This window comes from Cynoglossus semilaevis, chromosome 5 (genome assembly GCF_000523025.1).
Source record: "Cynoglossus semilaevis isolate Cse_v1.0 chromosome 5, Cse_v1.0, whole genome shotgun sequence".
NCBI lineage: Eukaryota > Metazoa > Chordata > Actinopteri > Pleuronectiformes > Cynoglossidae > Cynoglossus > Cynoglossus semilaevis.
The window spans coordinates 827,209-849,246 of record NC_024311.1 but is presented as its reverse complement, the minus strand read 5'-3'; the positions used below and the strand labels follow the sequence as shown (position 1 = coordinate 849,246).

The 22,038-nt window shown below is 39.4% G+C and overlaps 1 protein-coding gene across 2 annotated transcripts in view; it reads right to left on the bottom strand.

The window, feature by feature from the left end:
* Window positions 1–22,038, bottom strand: part of znf536 (zinc finger protein 536) — a 231,126-nt gene that overhangs the window by 21,452 nt on the left and 187,636 nt on the right. For both annotated transcript variants that reach the window (XM_017032457.2, XM_025055399.1), the window contains one exon: window positions 13,446–15,140. In XM_017032457.2, coding sequence (XP_016887946.1) covers window positions 13,446–15,140 — 1,695 coding nt within the window. The remainder of the gene's footprint in view (window positions 1–13,445; window positions 15,141–22,038) is intronic.

Sequence of the window (22,038 nt, the reverse complement as noted above, 5' to 3'; positions counted from 1 at the left end):
ATCAACGCATTAATCACATTAATTAATTTGTCATGAGTCAGATTTTTTTACACACATTTTAACACCTGGGCAAAATGATGTACACGGTATATTATTCCGTCATCCATCTAATTATCGTTGCTCTAAAACACACCCGATACACACGTTTTACACTGATGGAAAAAATGATCAACCCTAAAAAAACAATATGCGCTTGTGGAGGTCCCAACGTCAGGTGCATTGTGAGTGACTGTTGACCGATTAATATTGTTGAGGCTCTAGATAAACGTCTACTCCTTGTCATCGAATAAACATAAGAAACAAACAGACAGGAATAAAGACACTTTGTGTCTCTATGCTGAGGGACAACCCTGAAGCTCATAGCGAGAGTCAAACAGACAGACAGACGGACAGAGAGAGTCTGAGTCTCACTGTGCCCTCAGCTTTGTTGCCTTTTTCCCCTTTTCTTCTTCTACTTTTATGTTCCTATTTTCTCTGCACATGAAAATATTGGGCACATCTTTACTCCTCCTCGTCTCTCTTTATCTCCCTCTCTCTTCTTCTCCATCTCCTCCTCCTCCTCCTCCCCTCCCTCCTATCTGACAGCACAGTTATTTAAACGTCGATAACCATGCATTGCTTCTTCTTCTTCTCTGCCTCATATTGATATTTGTATATGATCATTACTTTTAGCTGTGGCAGCTGCTTTGTTCAAAACTGCGTCAGCTTCAATAGGAAGGAGGATCCAATACTGCAGTCTTGGCATGAGTGAACAACAGACCTCCAACCAACTCTGACCAACACCCCCCCAACTCTCAAAAAAATGGCCCCCAACTTTACCTAACTTTAGCTCCACCATCAAAGTCCAGTGACATCAGTTCTATACCACGGAGCCATCTACCACAGAACCATTAGAGGTAAAAACATAGGAACAACAAGACTTGTTCCGATAGAGGATAAGTCTCTTTACCTTTAGTTTCACTAGACATAAACTATAAAAGTGATCCTAGAAAAGAAGAAGAAGTAAAGACTTTTTATGATATATATATATATATATATATATATGTTATAATTTCTCTACATCAACATCATTCTGAGCGACTTTATTCTTTAAATAATTAAAATATAATATTCATTAGAAGTGGTCTGATCCGATTCTCTGAATCGTTATCCAATACCCCGCAGATCAACAAAGGGTCACATGCTGTTACCGTCCCTCGTGTCTTTGTGCGACATAAGTAACACTCACATTAGCCTAGTGCTGTTATCGTGTCAGATGCGTTGAGTTACTTAACGCACAGAAAACGAGAAGAATAAAACGGCAGAGAGCCACTTGTGTTGTTATATGTCATTTTATGATAGTTTCTCTGGCTCGTCTCGTCTGAGTGTTAGGCTACGTTGAGTTTGTTTTTCAATAGAATTTTAATTTGTATTTAATATGGGTAAAAAAAAACTCGAATTTAAACATTGACACGGAGTCTTAGTTGAATTGTATTTTCAATGATTTTATAGTGCCGCTGAATTGCTCTCACCAACCAAAAAATGTTATTAAAAACAACTTGAGGCAGGTTGGGGCGGGGGGGGCAATTACAGGACCCAGGGTGGAATCCCACCTTGGCGTGCTGTGGTGCCCTGAGCAAGCACCGATCCCCATGCTCCTCAGGATGGTTTACCAGGGATCACTGCTCCCCAGGAAGAGGTTAATGGGTTAAATGCAGAGGACAGGTTTTTTTTGTGTGTATATGTATCTGTATATGTACAATAAAAATATCTCATCCTTGTGTTACTCATGGTCTTTCACTCTCTCTCTCTCTCTCTCTCTTCTTTCTCTCTGTCGTGATCAGACAACAATGCTTTGGAGCCATCATCACAAGGTCGCCGAAGTCCGACAGATGACAAACAGTCTCAAGATGTTCACATCATCTGTCCTGTGGTTGTTGGCCGCATTTTTTTTTTTTTTTGTCTTCCCTTCATTTATTTCGCCTTATTTTTTTTCACCAATTTTTTTTCTTCTCTGATTCTTTAATTCACTATCGCCTCATGTGTGAAGAAATAAACCCAAAAACTGATTCTTTACATTTACTGCTTACAAACAGATTCCAGGCCATAGAAAAGAAAAGAGAAGAAGGAAAAGACTTATACTTAATACTTTCCATTACCACAAAAGACAAAAATGTGTTTTTTCAAATATCTGTACTGTAGTTGGTTAAAAAAAAATTATAGACCAAAAACTTGGCCACTATCCAAAATTTCCCAGATATAAATGTAGTCAAATATTTTAATAAAATAAAGTTACTGAACCTTTAATTGACTTTTCAGAACAGGGATAAAGAGGTATATGTTTGTTACATATACTTATTTATCCCTGCTCTGAAAAGTCATTTAAAAAAAAAAACAAAAAAACTATAAACCCTATAGTTCTTACAGTTTTCCAGAAACTGGTAACACAGATTTTTACAAGAATTCCTGAGTTGTGAGACACACACACACACACACGCGCGCGCACAAGCATACACATACACACATAGAGAGAACTTCCCCACACACATGCACAATAAAACAGGGAAACTGAAAAGGAAAATGAAATCAGCTTGGATTTCACAAATTTATATCGTAATTTTAGATTGAATGTGTGTGTGTGTGATGGGAACACATGTCCCTGTGTCTTCAGAGTAACATGAATCACCCCCCTTTTAAGACAGATATTGTTACATATTCATAACGAAGAGTACAGTAACTGTCCCACCATTAATCTGTCCCTTTAACACTGGCCCTCTTTGTTTCCCCAGGGTCCAAGGTAATAGCTGTGGCCCCAGATCCTCGTCTTTTACTGCTCCGGGGACAAACACTCTTAACTTTTCTTCTTCTTTTTGTCCTTCTGGCTCATCTTTTTTTCCCCCTCCCTCCCTCTGAAAGAATCTTTGATTACTGTGTCATTCGAGCTGCGTTTTGTCATTTTTGATTCCACTCACTGTCTTTAAGAGCTGAGAGATTTGTATTCATGAACGACAATTATGATTAGACACACACTAAAGTAGGCCTTGTGAGTTTTTTGGCAGTGACGAGTGAAAAAAGAGAAAAAGCAGGGGGGAAAAAAAAAAGTCATCCTTTATCTCTCTCCTCTCTCTCTCTCTCTCTCTCTCACACACACACACATGCACAGATGAAATATGAATGAAATATTCATGAAGTGGGATGAGATTCTCGTACATCCATATGCTTCCTCCTGCGAGCAGCTTGCAATGGACAAGAGGCGTCCAAACCAGAGTGTGACACAGCCGTGTGTGACAGAACCTCCCTGTCTGTCTGTGTCCTCCAGGGGACCAGACCTGACACTGGATTTAATAGTCAAAGAACCGAAAACACCAGCAATAGTATAAGATCAGAGGTAATAGGATTTATCGAGTATAAAAAAGAAATACAGCTGGGTTAATGCCAATAAAAAAAAATCGTCACTGTTAAACCCGAGGGTTGCCCAGCACATGTATAAATATATACATATGAGTTCAGACTGTACTGCATTATTTAGATTAATTGATTACAGGAAAAAAAAAACAACCACAAAATCAAATAATTTAATGGCTGTTTTCTTCTAATTTCTCTAATTACTGGCACACTGCGAACACCGATGAGCACACTTTAGCCTGGTGGGTGGCGACAATGCTCATAAAATTTGTTTGCCAGGCTTGTAGGAAGGTTTGGTGAACTGTGATGAAAGACAAGGTGGCATTGCTGATGGTGGTAAAATGTGTCTTTTTTTTTTAATTATTTTTATCATTCCTTCCAATTGCTTCATGGATAAGATCATAGTTGTGTGATGTGTGCCAAAGAATAGTTTTCTTCTCAAAGCAGCACTTTGTCGAGAGCCCACAGTAGACCAGAATGTTAAATATAAATGTGAATATTATTGACAAATTAAAAAAAAAAAAATAGACAAAAAAGTGTAGACTATTTTAATAGTTTCACTATGTCAACTCTCTTTGGATCATTTAGCGCCCTCTTTGGGTCACCACAGACATGATTTATTTAAACCTTTAAAATAACACTTTTTTTTAAAAGTTCCTTTAAGTTCCATATAAGTACATACAGTATGTTCACTTTCATATTTCATATTTTTCTACGTCTGCCTTCTGTAATTTCAACATTTTTTTGGATTTTCTAAAAGCTTCTTTTTTTGCCTTTTTACATTTAGTTTTTGGATACAACAATGGCTATTATTGTGTTCCATTCTGGCTCCAGAGGTCAGTGTGGGAATATGGGCACATACGAGGGTAGAGCTGAGCCAAAATTGGTTTATGTACGTGATCAACTTAGTTATTAATCAGATTAAAAAGGATTCTCTGTGCCGTCTGTTGAATAGAAGAGCCGGAGCTGAAAATAACGACAGGAGAAGCAGAACAATAGTCCAGTATTCTATCCTACAGAGCTACGCTCGTGACAAAAAAAAAAAAAATGAAAAGAAATGGAAACTAAAGATGTAGCATTTTGACGCCCCGGCCATGGACAACCCTTATGGCTTGGTGCAGGTAACCTCTTTTAATCCTGATTAAATCACTGTAATTAAAGCGAGCACTCCTCCCCCTCCTCCACCCCCGCAGTAAAACAATGCCGGGCTTTAAATCCGGTGACTGGGATTTACAACACATAACAATGCAGTTTGTCTTCATCTCTGCCGAGGAATTAAGTGAATTTTTCTAAGTGCTAATGTTATAATGTTGCCAGTTTATTTGTCTCCAAGCTCCAGCTCTTTTTATTCCTATTCTTATACCCCCAGGGCCTTTGTGTTTTTTTTTCTGCTCTTCTTCTATGGAAAATGTGTTTATCCCAGTCTTTTTATTTTCTACTCAGTGCTTTTTTTGATTCATAATCAAAGACATTTATAGCTTTATGACTGAGATCATGTCGTGGTACAAGCCATACGCAAAAAAAAAAAGGCTTTACATATAGGCCTTGTGAATCATACTGAACATCCCTAAAACTAAATGCAAAAATCCTTCTACAAATATATGCGTCCTAAAAAAAACAAACAAACAAAACATTCATTCCCAATACCACAACATGGGCTTTTCAACCCCCTCTTTCCATGGCTTTGAACAACAGCGTACGGATTCTGGACTTCTGCACTTGTTTTCACGCAATGCTTCATTACAGCCAATCAATGCACAATGTAACACAGGTGCAGTAAGGTACAATTGGCCCTAATATTGAACAGGGGGGCCGGGTCAAGATAAATGAATGTAAAAGTCATGCATAAAGGCTAAAATGCTAAAATAGTTTTAGCCTTCTCTATGCCATCTATAGGACAAATGTGGGCGTTGCAGGGCAAAGGCAGAAATTTAATCACAATACAACCCAATTATATAATTTGGACAAGTATGGCGGGCCGGATTACAAAGCTGAACGGGCCGCATCCGGCCCCCGGGCCTTAGTTTGCCCATGCCTGTTTTAGACCTTAATATGCACGGGTGATCAGAGTATGTGATAAAAGCCTATTTTCGGAAGCCACACGAATAGCTGCAAGCTAGTGTGCGAACAAGCAACGGCCTAAGCTTAAATCCTCAACCCAACTTTACGTGACACGCCATAAACAGGGACACCATCGCCTCGGGAACAGCAGCCTATGGCATGCTACAGGACAAAAGAAGGTATCCAACTGATACTGGTATTGGCAGATACACCAAAGTGCAGTATCCGTATTGGACAATAATGTCTCGGTTATTGGTATGGAACCCCAGAGTTCTCTTCCTGGGGTAAGATCGAATCCGGGTTAGGGCGGTTGGTACCTTCCAGTGGACTCACCACCCACAGGAAGGTTGACAAGGGGCTGGTGTGGTGCAGTGTGATTTGGGTGGCGGTCGTGGAGACTGCAGCCCCCACGACCCGGTAACGGATAAGCAGATGAAAATGGACGGATGGATGGATGGATGTATGGATGGATGGTATACAACAACATTTTCTATCTGCCAACACTGACTATAACCAACAAGTCATAACAGGAACAACAGTATAAAACATTAGTGGAATTTTTCTTACAAAAATAAACACTCTCACCTGCAGGGGGAGTAACTCCTAGTAAATGTCAAATTATTTTCTAAATAAATAAAATGACGTCAAGACGGCCAAATGAAAAAATTAGCTAAAAGTCCTAACAACGGACACATTAAAATAACAACAGCTTCCTGTTGTTGAAATCAAGTGCATTAAATCAGTTTGTCTGTATGTGATTTGCAGGAGTGTGTGTTTTTCTAAGCGTTATGTTTTAATGCATTCCGCATATTTGTCTCCAAGCGCAAGGTTGTTCTTACTCTTATTTTTATTCTCCCGGAGGTTTTGTTTTCTCTCTCTCTGTCTTTCTGCGTCTTGTATTCCATCGTTATTTGTTCCTTGGTACCATTTTGATGTCCTAATCAAACGGTGCTTTTTAGAGAATCTGTTCAGGATCATTCTTTTACGACAGGAAATAATGCAAACTTATTTGTCCTTAATTGCCACAAAGTTTTCAAACAAACGCTGCCTCGACGCTTGTTCGTTGTGTGCGTATAAATTTATATTTTTTGTTTTTATTAGTATGGAGGCACGAATCCCTTGATGTGGAATAACAGAGGAAATAAAAGTTGACATAGTTTCTTGTTTTTTTTTCTTTTCTCTCCAACCCCAAGCCCCCAGTTTCCTTCTCCCTTTGCCTTTGCTCTCTGTTGTTTTTTTTTTTTTTTTCTTTTTTTATTATTATATCTGTGTTCTTCCTTGAAGTTTCCTCGGCATTGTCTCATTATGTGTCGACTGGCTGTGTAAAGTGTAGTTATTATGCCTGCCAGTTCTCTCTCTCTCTCCCTCCCTCTCTGTTGTCTCTTGCTCCCTCGGAGGATAAGGAGCTTTATGAGTACAACTCCTCCGAGGCATCCTTCTCACATCTCCAGTGCGCCTGGGGAAGACGACGTCGCTGAATCCTTAAGAGGAGCAACTCAAACCTCACAAAGTTGACAGCGGAGAAACAAACATCAACCTAACGAGACGGGAAGGAGGAGTTTGGCACAGTTTTCCCTTACCCTGTTGTTTTGTTATTTTAAAACATCTTACGCTAACAATTCGTATAAGGTTGCGCTGACATTTGTCGTGTTTGGTTGGATGAAAATAAATTCCTGTCTGTTGTTCTGTTTGTAAAGTTCACTTAAATATGTGTATGCCTAGATCCAAGGGTGATTCTTGGATTGTTCCTTAAAAAAAGGTTCTGGTAAATTTAAAAATCTCACGTAATTAACAAGTTAAAAAGAAAGCATCCAAAAACCTGACATAAAATAAAATGACTTGCTTGACAAAAAGGATGATACAAAGCATTAACAATAAACCAAGCAATTAAGGTGCAGGTGTCAAACTCAGGCCTGCGGGCCAGATTTGGCCCACTGTGTAATTATATTTGGCCAATGAGATCATATCAGAAGTGTATTAGAACTGGCCCGCCAATATATAGCCACTATTTACTGACGGGATTAGTAGTATTAGATATGTATTTTGGTTGTTTTGCTGTTGGCCTGTGAAAAAAAAATTCACATTAAAAAGGAACTTGAAAGACGCCCCTTATAAACGAGAGAGAGAGAGAGAGAGACATAATAAGAAACAAATACTACTGATGTGTGTTTTGTTTCAAATTTAATTTCTCATGTGTTTTTAATATTAAACTTTGGTTGTTCCAGATTCAATGTTTACGCAAAACTAAAGTTTGTTTCCGTCTGAAAAAAAAACTACATTATATATCTAAAGGAAAGGGAAACATTCACAATTGCCATCAATATTTCAATAAATATTGAGTTTGGCCCATGACTACGTCCCAGTTTTTAATTTTGACACCCCTGAATTAATATATAGAACGATGCAAAGTCTAGTGGTTTTTATACCTACGTAAGTGATAAGGTAAGAAATCCATTATAAACACAGCTATACTCTGACTGCCAACAACTACTGGTAGTCAGGAGCAGTGTTGGTCTCATTACTTTAAAAAATGTGTTATAATTACTATTATGTTATTTCTCCCAAAAGTTAGTAAATGAACTACTACCCTACAAATACAAGTATTAAATGATTATAATACATCTTACCAATATGAATCGACACAATGTTTGATGCGACGATGATATGATATTATTAGTGTTGTTCTATTACACAAAGTCAGCTCAACTCAGTCAACTGCAGCAGAAAACGGCCCCCACCCCTGCTACCTCCAACTCCTCCAACGTTCCCACACTCCTGCTCGGACAATCATGAATGGAATAATTGTCATGTAACATTGCACATCTATCCGTCTCAGTTCGTTTCTGTTTACTTATCAAAGGAAACTCAATCCCGACTCCTCATTCACTTCCAGGAAACACCATCATCAGTGGCGTTATTAACTTGAGATGGAAGAGAGGGGAAGAAAGAAAGAATTACAGAGCAGTTTTTCAGAATCATATTGAAAAGAAAATCCCTCCTTTCAAACATGCTGCAGGAGAAAGAAAGAAAAAAAAAGGCAAAGATTTTTAATGCCATTTTCGTCATCACTTTTCTGCTAAAGCTGAGCAACAAGTCTGGTTCTCCGGATTCTGCAACAGCAGATATTACACTTCATTCATTCTTTCAAAACAAAGACATCCTTTGGGCAACGAGGCGATAATTTGGTAGTGATGATGACTGGAAGGATGCTGATGATGATGATGGTGATGGCACAGATGTGAAACCACACCTCACATTTCATCACATCTGTCATCTCCCACTCAACGGAGTGAGGAAAATATGTGCTTTTATCGAGTCCCATGTCGGCGTCAGAAGAGAGTCTACTGCTACTGCTGCCACTTTGCATCAATGTGTTTTTTTTTTTTTAAAGTCGAATCCGCAAAGAAAATGTGCTTTTATCGAGTCCCATGTCGGCGTCTGAAGACAGTCTACTGCTACTGCTGCCAGTTTGCATCAATGTGTTTTTTTTTTAAAAGTCGAATCCGCAAAAAAAATTGAACTTGTTAACAGAAGCAGCAGAAAATGGAAAACAAATAGGTGCTGTGATTTTACTATTGCTTTCTATCTGTACGCATTTTGCTGTAGTGTGATTTACTCGTTATACTTAAAAAAAAAACACATTTTGCTGTGAAGATATTAGTTGTTGAGACGAATGAGCAACACTCATGACAGAATCTGCTCAAAATCTGTGAATAAAAACTGTTATCTTACTTCAATCTTTCTGATTTATAATCCCAAAAATGTCATTCCGTCTTTGTTCATGTGCTCATAAGGAGCAGCAGCCATCTTATTACTGACGACATTAGAGCCAGGATGGAGGGCAGCCAAGGGAGGCCGTGGGGTAAAGCTATTAAAGAAGTCATTATTTAGCTTTTATATGGGCAGGGTTTTATGTTTATGTTCCAACATTAACATCTGACAAACGTTCGTATGTCTAAAATTGTCTGCAGGCAGAAGGAGAGAGTCTCATTATGGGCTAGTCATATCTGAATGTCAATCATGTTTTCGGTGTCATGTCAACCAGAATGTCATGATTTGCAACTCCTTACTTTAAACTTTGTGTACTCGACGTGTTTCTTTACATCGCTCTCAACAAAGTACATTACTTTTATCAAGAGAGCCAATGAACTATGAGCTAAAAAGTTAGCTAAGAGAAAGGTAATGCTTTTCAACAGCAAGGCTAACAAAGGTGAAAGTTATAGGTTGTAGCACCCAAAGCTTCACCTCTTCAAGCCACTTGTCAAGTCCTCAACTGCTGTAGACAAAATGACCCAGATGACTGAAGACCTACGCAGACGACACTTTTGGCATACGGCACTCTGTTCCATTAACCACACACTTGGTTTTCAGCTCTGTTGACTTTCTGATTAAGCGAGGACGTTTAGCTCCTAGATTCCTTGCTCTTACTCCTCCGTCTACTTTTACCCCTGCCTCTCACTGCTGACCTTCTTTAACGTAGTTAGCTGCTCCTTAGATTCAAGTGAAGGTTCTCCCGCCCGGAGCTGCTTTTCCTTCTGCCCCTGGTCTAATGCCCTAATGTCCTGTCAACACCTTAGCAGCTTGTGGGTCCTGACCTTAGTGTAGCTGCTGTTCCGCAATAAACACGTTAAACTACGGAGCTAATGTCAGTAACAGAGGTAGTGCTGACAGGTTCAGCACCTGTTTGAATAATGCAGTAATGGAACACGCCCCGGCTGTGGGCTGCAATGGATCGCGCGCAACTATTGATTATGTAAGAACCTGGTCTCTATCACCAGCACAGGTTTATATCAGATTAACAGTCACTGTCAACTCACAATCTGTTTAACTGTTAGCTATTCATTGTCTAATGAATAGTCTTGATATACATATATACATATATATATATATATATACATACATATATAGAGCTTAATATATGGGGCTTTATATATATATATGCATAATATATTTATATATTTTTTCATATTGAGTTGTATATTTCAAAGCATTTAGCTCTGTATGTATGTTCAAAAACATGAAAATAACAATGTTGAAATTAATGAATAACGGTGAACTCATTATAAATTGAATGAATAAATGGGGAAACTGGTAAGGAAAAAATCGAGGTATATGAAATAAATATATATATTTTTTGTATTTATTTCGGTGAATTAAAGACAGCCGCATCTTTGTATGTACGTGTCTGTGTTTGATGGTAATATGTGATGAAGATGACCTGCTCCTCCTCCATGTCTTCACTTCCAGACGAGTGCTGCGTGTCCTAACAACAGGTCCCTCTCATTCAAAGGGCCGCAGACAATTTCAATATTAATGATTTATGTGGTATTTGCATACAAACCTAATGCAAACCCACTCCAGATAATCACATTTCAGCAGCAGCAGCAGCAGAATTGAGTTTTAGGGTCTGCGCCGCCTCCACCCTCTTTACCGCAAAAAAAAAAAACCTTCTTCACCAGTGGTCACACACACAAACACACACACGTGTGCACACACATACAAAGCAGGGTGCAGCTTTAACCCGTTTCAAAGCAGTATTTTTTTTATTGAACAGTGGTTCATATAAACCAGTACTTCTCAAATAGTGGGGCGGGCTCTTGGGGGGGGGGAGGGGGGTGGCATCAGGGGCTGAATGATAAGCCTCCTGTCACTAGGTGGCAGCAACTCATACAGTGGTTTGTACAGATAAAAATATACATCAGGTTTTCAATAGTATTTCAATTCATGCAGGTATGGATCTGGAAGGGGGAGGGGGGTGTGAAAACATTTCTGTCACTAAGGGGGCACATGACAGATGACACTTAAGAACCACTGATACAAACACGTCTGTGTAGGTTCCCAATCATTCAAGTTGTTCTAGCCTAGGTAGCTTACAAATAGGACACTGGACTGGCTAGGTTACTGAAAGACTTTTAACCTCTCATCTTTGCTGACTGCTGCAAAATGTTCTTATGGACTTTGTTTTGGTATAACACATCTCTATTCAACATTAATAACAGAGCTAAATACCAGATATTTCTTGCAGTCGCTAAGAATTGCAACAGCCTTTTGGATGAGCGTGGTAAGTCTATGAGACTGAATTTTTTCTTGTTTTTTTTTTGTTTGTTTTGAAGTCAAATTGTTTTATCAAAAAAAAAAACAAGTATTAAACGTATTTTCAATATGTTATACTGAGCTTTGATTTCTCTTTGCGTTCAGTTGCCGCCTAAAATTTTATCATTTGTTGTATCAGGTCTTTTAAAACCTATGGCTAAAACCAACTGGGAGTCAGGGAAAATACATTTTATATACGGATTCAGTGAATAAAAGTTTGTTGTTAGCGGTCGTTTCTCAATTGCAACTCAGATGTAAATGAGTTGACTTTAAAAGGCTTAAAATAGCAATAACAGAAAGAGCATCAATAGCAGACACCGGTGTCGCTTCAGCCATTAAACTTAGCGATAGAGTTTTCTTATTTGTTAGTTGTTGAAATAAGAGTTGTTTTTTTTTTTTTTCGTAGACATAACTGTGGTCGTCATATACAAAGACAGCAACAGCAGCAGAAGTGATGGTAATCATGGTAATCATCCTATCAATACTTCAAAAGGACTTCAGTGGGTGGATTGTTAAAACTAATCAGTGAACAAAAGCCGTCTCTTCAATTACCCATACTACAGAGTGGAAAAAAGTGTAAGTGCGTTCATCTCTGACCCAGCCCAAATGGGCTATAATATAGGCACAGCATTTTCTCCCATTTAGCAACAAATGTATTTCAGTTGAAAGTAAGAACGAAACAAACATATGTTTGTTTAAATGTGTGTGTGTGTGTGGGGGGGGGGGGGGGGGGCAGGTTTAAGAGCTTTATCTCGCTTAGCTTAACTGATATAAAAGCCATGTTTGGTTTACGCAAAAGCCAGAACCTAAACATTGGTATTTAACAAGTAAGTAAGCTAGCTCAAAAATTGCCCGAGAAAGGACCAAATATATATATATATATATAAAGAAATATAAGTAGGTAGCTCATAGCTAGACATTACTAAGTAAGTACAAATATGACTCTCTAAAAAACAATGCCAAAGGGATAGCAGGACGGTGGCTAATGTTAGCATAAATTATGAAACACGGGAAGATAAAGCTGTCCCCAAAAAGAGCAAACAATGACTAATAATCAGGACATGCCGATGAGTTTCTAATTCAAATTATGACTATGTCAGCTCAGCAATGGCTAAAGACAACCAAACATAAACTAAAACTATATAGGCTAGCCAAAAATATGTTTCTTGAATATAGTTTTCCTGAGCTTCTTTGGGTTTCGTGTTCTTTTTCTCAGTGAACGTCAAGCAGCTTTTTGAAATCATTTTTTTTTAAACTCATTACAAAGACACTTTTAAAAACTTTCCCTGAACAGCAGCAGCAAAACAAACAAAAAAAAAAAAACACTTTAAAACATTAAGAGAACTTGTTTGCCCTCCTCTATCTCCAGTCTGAAAACAGCTGCTCTAACCTTCACAGAATCATGAAAGTTGACAGTTCATTTTTCACAGGGTCATACATCCACACCAGTCTTATAAAGTAATGGACTTCTGGGAGCTGCTGCTTTATGAGAGCTAAGATAGTTAAAGATCCACGTGGAGGAGAGATGACATGGAGGAAAAAGCAGGTCCTGTTCTGACTCTTCCAGAGTTATTCCCTCCTGGCTGCACTCACAGTAATCTAAACCTGTAATAAAGATTAATCTGTGGCTGCTCGCCAGGCGAATGGATCCTAAACCTGTCTGAAATAAGACTAAAATCACTTCAGAGCTCATCAGGAGACCTTCAGAGATCCTCTGAGGTTCCTCCGTGGGTGTCAAAGAGTCAGAAACAACTTGAATTTAGATGTTTGTCATGTTTTTCTGCATTGACTGATGGAAAAACTGGATTTGTTTTAGAAACACTTGTGACTTTTGATGTGTGTGGTTCTGATGTGAGTGGGTGTGATCGGTTTTCACAGAAGTTTGGATTTTTTTTTTCTGGACTCACCAGGAACTTCAGGCCTTTTCACTGTTCCTCCCGCAGCTCCTCCTCCGAGGCCATTGAAGGTTGGCATGTTCTCGTTGCTGTAGGCTCTCAGGACTGACAGCATGTTCATCTGCTGATCTTGGTGGCCGTACGGCTCGGCGTTCCGAAGTCCATGACCTCCTCCTGAAGCGAGCAGGCCAAGACTCTTCTGCTGCCACTGCTTCTCCAGTGACATGGTATGGTTTTGAACTGGAGGACCCAGAGAAAGTGAAGACATAGTGGAGGAAGAAGAAGCTGCTAGCCCAGCTCCGCTCCTGGGAGGAAAGGAGAAATCTTCCTGATGATGTTTGCGGTGATTCTGAAGATTATCTCCATCAATGTCCTGATCTTTTTCTTCATCTTCTTCAGTCACGCCGTCTTGTTCGTCTTCATCATACTGGATCTGTCGGGGCAGCCTCCTTGGGGAGTTCAAAGAAGCCTCAGCAGCATCTCCTTTTGCTACTTCATCGTCTGATCCTCCCTGATCATCTTCTGCTTCTCCGTGAGAGCTTCTCTCAGCCATCTGCTCATCCCCAGCTGAAGATGTACCTTCAAAGGAGACATTAGGGATATCCAGACCTTGCTCTGCTGGAGTCACAAACCCCTGAAGGCTGGGGTTGGCACCTGGTGATCCATCATACAAGCCACCAAATCTTCTGTAAAACTCACTCTGAAAGGGGTTGTAGGTCTGGTCAACGTGATTGCTCCAGCCTCCTTGGTTTTTCTCTCCATCTTTGTCTCCATCTTTGTTGACATTGGAGGTCTTAGTGTTGGAAGAGGAGGTGTCACTGGTGTTGGGCCTCTGCAGCTGGGTCTTACTAAGATGGTTTGCCTGGAGGTGCAGGGCCATGAGCTCGAATGAGGAGGTGGAGAAGGAGCAGAAGAGACAGCCGTGCCACACCACGTTATCTAGAACGGTAACTGATGAACCCGGAAGTGCTCCGGATGCAGACTCAGGTCGAACTGACACAGACAAGTCCAGAGGTTCATACTGGGATCCGGGTTTTCGAGGGTCGGAGTTCTTCTTGATTTCAGGTTTGTCCTCTTTATCATGCTCAGTGGGTGCTGCCCTCTTGGCCTTCGGCTCCCCATTATCGTGGTATAGCTGGTTCTTGAGCTGCCCAGGACTTTGGTTGTCTTTTAAGTCTTTCTTCATTGAGCCCAGGACAAAGTTGTCCATAAAGGCTTGCAGGGAGCCTTGGAAGGGCACTCCATTTCCCATCATGGTTTGGTAGGCTCTGCCGAGTTCAGAGAAGTTGGCAGGGCCATCTGTTGCCGTAGAGACAAGGGTGGACGCCACATCAGTCATTTTCAGGTTTTCAACCGAGGAGGTTGAGTCAAATCGATGATCCCCACGTTCACGATTGTTATCATGGGGTGTCATCATCCCGGCTGATGTCCACTGATGAGGCAGCAGTGGTCCGGCTCTGAAGTCCATGTTGGGAGGAATTCCTTTGAAGACGCTGCGAAGAATGTCTGGTCGAGCAAATATTGCACCTCCCGCCATTTTCCCATGATCCTCTTTGTGGTCGGAAGCTGTGCTGTGACCTGTGGAGGATGGTCCTGAGGAGGCAGAACTGTTCTGTCGCTCACGGTGGTGACGCTCCAGATGGTACTTGAGGCTGGCAGACTGGGTTCCAGCATAGTCACAATGAGGACAGCGATAGGGTTTCTCTCCTGAGAACAAGAGAGAAATCAGTGAATCATTAACCTGATTATCAGAGAAATCCTCTTATTGGAGCAGGGATTGTGGACCCCAGGGTCATGTCACCTCCCTAAACGGAGGAAATTAGGTCAAATGATTCTAGCACATAAAAAAGCAATAAAACATGATTTATTTTTTTGGAAAAATCTCAGGGCAAAAAAAAATGAAGACCAGAATCAAATAAACTGCGAACTAATAAAAATTATGATAATGATATAAAGTAAAAAAACAAAATAATCAACAAAAAGAAAACAACATAAATGTTTGTTTTTTTTTCCAGACAACTCTGCACATGCCACACACAAGTCTGAGTAATAGTTAAGGTTGTCACACTGCAGGAAGGTCGGAGGTTAAATCCTTTACACTCCCTTTCAGTAGATCAATTCCAAATTAGTGTTTGGTGTTCAAGGTTAAAGCTATTATCAAGATTTAAATTAAAATTACTTAATGTAAGTATTTTTTTTAAGATTTTGCCAGGAAGTTAGCCAAATATGAAAAAAAAGGTAATATTTTGTGTTACTGAATAACAAACAATATTCTTGGCGAACTATCATCTGGAAACATCTGAAAATAAATATCAGGGATCGATACACGATAACCATAATCTATGTTTCATAAAACTATATAACCTCAGAAAAAATAACAAGAAATGGATCCTTTACTAAGGCTACAGCCGAAGCTGTAAACAATTATAAAAGGTTTTAACTGTGAGCCAAAACTTGATTCATTAAACAATAAACAGAGGGAGAGGGATGCAAAGGCAGCAAAATTAATTCACTTTATTTATTTGTTTTTTTTTTTTAATGTATATGAAGACTAAAATTTCCTTTCACCCAAACCATGTAAATGACAGATTATTAGGTGTTTCTTCTGTGTGCTGCAGCAGCAGCATCATCGGTGTTCTATTCTAAATATGGTCTTAAAGTGTTCAGATTATACACATGGAAACCATTTTATAAAAAGAGGAGAAGAGGAGGAGAAGGAGGAGAAAAAAGGCATTGTTACGCAAGGCTGCTTTGAATGATTTAAGTCGGGCTGTGTAGTAAATCATGGATATAATTAGCAAATGGCATAGTGCTCAAGTCATTTATCATTATTTAGAGGGCAGCATTCCAGAAACAGAGTGTGCGATGTGCAGACCTACTGCAGAGTTCTCACAGAAAAACGGCCACAAACAGCAACTCAATACAATATTGATACGGCATAGGGAAGAATGGGCGAGAACACAAAGAAAAAGTGAAGGTGGGAAGAGAGAAGGGACAAAAGAATAGTAGAAGAAAAAAAAACAAAATAAGGAGGGAGGACAGAAGAGAGCAGGGAGACGAGATAAGATAAATCTGACTAAAGATAAAAACTCAGACATGAGTTCTTTTACAACCAAATAGAGTTAGGATATAAAACATTCCCCCGACTCCTGTTCTTTATGTGCTGCTGTAACATCTGTAGTGTCAAACATCACCAATATCTAAGAGTACATTTTGAAGTGGGCTCAGAATAGCTCAGACAATGTCTTTTTCTAGATGAGATAATTAGAGTAAGAAAACAGAAGAAAAGTGGGGAGATATAAAATGTCGATTGCTAAAATGTAGCAACAACTCGGATCAAAAGCTTCTGGGTTGTTAATCACACACATTATTGTTTATTTACAGGAAGGGCGATACAGACGAGACTGTGCTGGGATCAGATTTTTCGAACGAGTCCATTTAAAAGCGGGTGGGTGTGAGAGTACAAAAAAAAAACGACTGAGATTTTTGGCTCTCCTCTGATTTAATAAGGAAACATCCCTGATGAAAATGATCATTTTCAATTCGTACCACTGGACAAACTCATTTTTGCAGGAGTCAAATAAGATACAAATGACACTAATGTGATTTTTCTTCCTGCTCCTCCACCGACCAACCCCCATCTGAGAAAATCTTGTTAACGTTCAGCGGTCAATAATAATAAATTATAACGCGCACACGCGGTCAATAATAATAAATTATAACGCGCGCACGCACACACATATATATATAAATACATATATTAATATATATGTATTTATCCATTTTCCATTCACCTCTCAGTCACAGACTTATTATTAAATAAGGGTATTAACCCTTTACTTGGTAAAAGCTAGTCTAACGCAAGCTGTGTCATAGTTGTGAGGGTTTTCAAAGCTATTGGTGCAATGTTCATTATTTTCCCCCGGTTATCTTATTAATTCTGACGTAAAAGGACAGTATTGTGTTTTTATTTTTATTTTTTTTAAATTGTAATGTAAAAAGAGTGCAACAATAGGAGAATATCAGCATGTCCAGCTGTTAATAAGGGCATGTTTGCCATTTAGAGACCCTTCGGTGCGTGTGTGTGCGTGTGTGTTTTGTCTTTCCTTTTTTTCTCGCCTCCCTCTCTCTTTCTCTCTCTCTCTCTCACACACACACACACACTTTCTTTCTTTTTCTTTCTGTTCGGGGGCCATTTGGACTCAGACATCTGCTCCATCATACGTCAGGGGCCTGGTGTGACATCTGGGGAATATACTGTATCCTGCCTTGCAACATTACACTCAATTTACTGCTAAAGGTCATTATGTTCCCGTTAATCCACTTTTAATTGATATCAGCACAAACAACACAACTTTCAGCCACATGATGCACCATACATGGGAAACGTCTGGTCTGTAGATTAAAAAAAAAAAAACCCTTTTCATTAATTTTCAGTTTTTCCTGTTTAATTTGATATTATTTATTATAAAAAAAAGGCAAAAAAACATTTATGACATTTTGCCTTTCAGCATTGACTTGATGTTGATGTGGATGCGTAAAATGATCAGTGACACATTTGTGGTTGTAAATGTTAATACTGCTGAGCATGTGCACGTCTCTCTCTGCATGTTCGGATTTCACCTTGACTATACGTGTGAAGTGTGACAACATCCCAGAAACACGAAGATAATAAAAACATCAAATCTTTAGAGAGCGGCAGTTACTGCGAGATATATGAGGACGAGAGACAGGATAAGGATTCACTGTCTGGACGGCAACAGAAAACAACAGCCAGAGGAGAAAACTGGCTCTTTAAGAGGTTCAAAGGACAGTTTAGTCTTGCTAAGTCAGACTTTTAAAGATGCTGGCCTATAGATGGGGACATAGCAGTTGTGGATTTCACTGCTAAACCCGTCATATTTCAGTTTGATAATTAGTTCAATTCAATTTCAATTCAAGATCATTTGTTAATTTATTTTTGTATCAACAATAGCCAACAACGAACAAGCACCGTCTCTATCCATGTTAGCTGAAATCACTCAAACCTTTTTTTTTTCATAAACCAGGTGTATTAGAAAATTATCATTTTTAATGAAATATAAGTTTACAAAACTTATTTTCTTGCTTTCAAAATTTATCAAGTGGGCCGCATTGAACCCTCTAGCGGGCCGGTTTTGGCCCGGGTGTGGTATGTTTGACACCCCTGCTCTAAAGCATAGTGACCATTGAGGGCCAACGGACCAGCAGCTAACAAGTACAACCTGTTCTATGATTAAACCTCAGACTTTAGGAAAATGTTCAGGGTTAGTTTTTTTTTTTTTTGTATTTACTTGGTTTATTATTTTTTATCATGAATATTATATCATTTCTAGCTTGACGTCAAAAATTTAAGGAGTAAATTGTTAACATATGGCAGGAGTAATTTTAGGGCGTCTTAACATTCCTTAGTCCACTCAGCTGGTTTGATTAAAATGTACTTCTTATTTCAGTAAAACTGAGTCAACGTTGGTTGTAAAAAAAAAAAAAAAGAAAAAAAAAAGAAGCCTCAAACGCACCTTTATTGTGATCACAGCCTGTAATTCTGGTTAGTATTTTAGTTGACACCTTACATCTGCCCTCAACAACAGTGAAACCATGCTGTGATCTGGAAACTAAATATGAATGGAGGAAAGAAAGGAAGCACATGAAAGTTAGAGACCAGGCAGTAAGAAGAATGAGCTCTGAAGACCACGGGTCTCTCCTGATTCATCCTGATTACAAGGTCTGGTTAAGGTTAAGTGACTCCTCGACTCCTGCTCCCCCCCCACCTCATTTCTTTGTCTTAGCTTCTCCTCATTTAAAGGTGAGCGGCGACTCTTTTTGATTGCTTATGCAGGGCTGCCTCCAGTTATGTGTGGCTATTGTCAAGAGCAAGGACCTTTTTTTTTTTTTTTTTTTTCATTCATTTATTTATTTTTTTCTTCCCCTCACACACAGCTGCTTACTGCTAAATAGTGCCTTGTCCAGAAGGGGACAATCTGGCCTCTAATTGCTGTCACTGAAGCTTAGATTCATTATGTGACTTTCCCATTAAAACGTGAGCATTAATTTGTATAATGAAATATCACCCTCTGCAGTGTGTTCATTAGCCGTGGCCCCACACTGAAGCAGCAGCAACAGCAACAGTTGCAGGAGCAGCGGCAGCATCAGTAACAGTTGCAGCAGCAGCAGCAATGCTCTCCACCTCCGAAACTCTGCTTAATTTTCCTAATGGATATTTTCCCACTCACTGTTCAAGAGGAAATTAATATTGTAACATTAGCTCTTTAACTTTTAGAGAAATTTGAACTCGCTCAACTCCCTTTCAACGGGGCCCTTAGTCGCTCATTAATCTCTGTGTCGCATCACACAATGGCGAAGCAATTCCACGGCGTCACTCACAATGCATTAGGCTGAAGGTATGGGAGGGTGAGAGAGAGAGAGAGAGAGAGAGAGGATGGAGGGAGGGGCGGGCGAGAGAGGATTGGAGGGAGGTGAGCTTGCTGTCATGTGTTTGGATCTTTAGCTGCTGTAAAAGTCATCTGCTGGATGTAATCAGGATGTCACGGCAGAGCCGCTGTGATTAGGTTATGGGAGTGATTTAAAGGCCACATGTTGGAGATGCATCAAACTGCATGTGTGCGAGAAAAGGACAGTTTTAAAGCTGTGCTTGGATAGGCTCCGGTCCAAAGATACACATTCCTCTGAAACACAACATCCTTCTGAAAACCTTTGAAAACTCTAGCTGCTGGACCTTCAGAGCTCACACACTCGTGACACAGGGGGTCTCTACCGCAGCCTGTTTGGACTGAAATACCTAAGGAAGGAGAAAGGTAAAAAATAAAAGATGTTTGTTTCGGGGAGAGAGATATTATCGAACAATATACTGTAAGTCAGACATGGGCAAACTAAGACCCGGGGGCCAAATGCGGCCTATTCAGCCCTATTAATCCGGCCCGTCAAACTTTTCCAAATTACATAATTTATCTATATTATTTATCTTATTATACTTCTGCCTTTTCCCTGCAATACCCACATTTCGCAAATAGGTGGCGTAGAAAATAATAAAGATTTTAGCATTTTAATACATTGCAAATCTATAAAAAAAAATCTGTTGAGTGATTTTATAACAAAGCTGTTCTGTCTGCAGATTCTATTAAAAGACTGTGGGACTCACTTCTTTCAACACTAACATTAATGCGAGTGAACATTACACAGCTCTGTAAAAAGGAAGGAATCAGTACAACTTATCTCTCTGAACTTATCTGTGGTATTAGACGATGACTTTATCTAAATCTGAGATCTAATCTGAGATTACAAACAGGCGTGTCACCATCGGTATCGTAACCTCTAACACTGATTTTCACTTCCCCTTCCAGAACCTGCTCTTTTTACAATTACACCAGAAAGGGTTTTCAGCCCTGGTGGTCCTTCAGTCTTCTTTTCAAAAGCAAAAGAGGGAGAAGGAGGGAGAATAAAAACGGCGGCAGCTTTGATTTGTCATAGCTGAGGGAAATTTCCATTTTCTGTTTGAAAGGATTTCAGCCACAGCAGAACACGGTTACCGTAGAGTGGAGCAGAAAGAGGTTCAAGAGGGTCAATGCTGCCTTTTAAAACATGTTGAAGAAATAAAAGAATATTTGACAAATTGAATAAAACATTCGTTCTTTTTTTGCATGTCTTTTTTTTTTTTTTTTCGCTGAAACGCAGGAACCAAGACTGGGTGTGGTTCCCTATGTTCCAGAAGCATTTGGTTCTTAAGACATATTTATACATAGATATGAATAGACCTTTTATGTAGTTCTGGTTCACTATTGTAGATCAAAATATTGTAAGTTTCTAGTGCAGTGGAGCATTTGGTTCTTAAGACATATTTATATATAGATATGAATAGAGCTTTTATGTAGTTTCTAGTGCAGTGCTTCCCGACCGTTTTTGGCCTCTGACCCCCTAATGACTAGGGATGTCCGATATTAACTTTTCGCCGATTTGGTCAAAACACTTCATTTCTTGTTACGATATCATTGGTTACTGATATATGCAGCCGTTTGTGTTAGGCTAGGCCAGTGGTTCTCCTTGTGGACAGACATTTTGTCATCACCCCTTCCGACCTACATCCCCGCGGAACTAAATACTACTGAGAAACTGATAACGTATATTTTTCATCTGTACAAACCAATGTACGAGTTGCTGTCACCTAGTGTCTGGTTTGTGTTTTAGGCTTGTTATCATTCAAGCATTACAGCAGTGTTACATTTATGTCAAATTCTGGACTTGGGCAGTGGGCACAGGTTATTGTATTGTTAACAAAAAAAAAACAAAAAAATCATGTATCATATTGCAAATTGAGCATATTGTTACATCTCTACTTGCTACCAAAACTAGCAGTAAAACTGACACACTCCCTGGTGCTGTCTTTAGTAAGTGTTGGGTTTGACACACTCTGTAAAACCTAAGATACTGTAGTTCTTGAAGAAATCATTTTAGCCTCCTCTTTCAGTTCAATGTGACATTTTGTTAAGAACTCAGTTTTTTTTTTTTTTTTTTTTTTTGCTCTGGCCCCGGCTGGGTGGGGTTTATGGGGGTGCGTCACGCCGGGATGGTG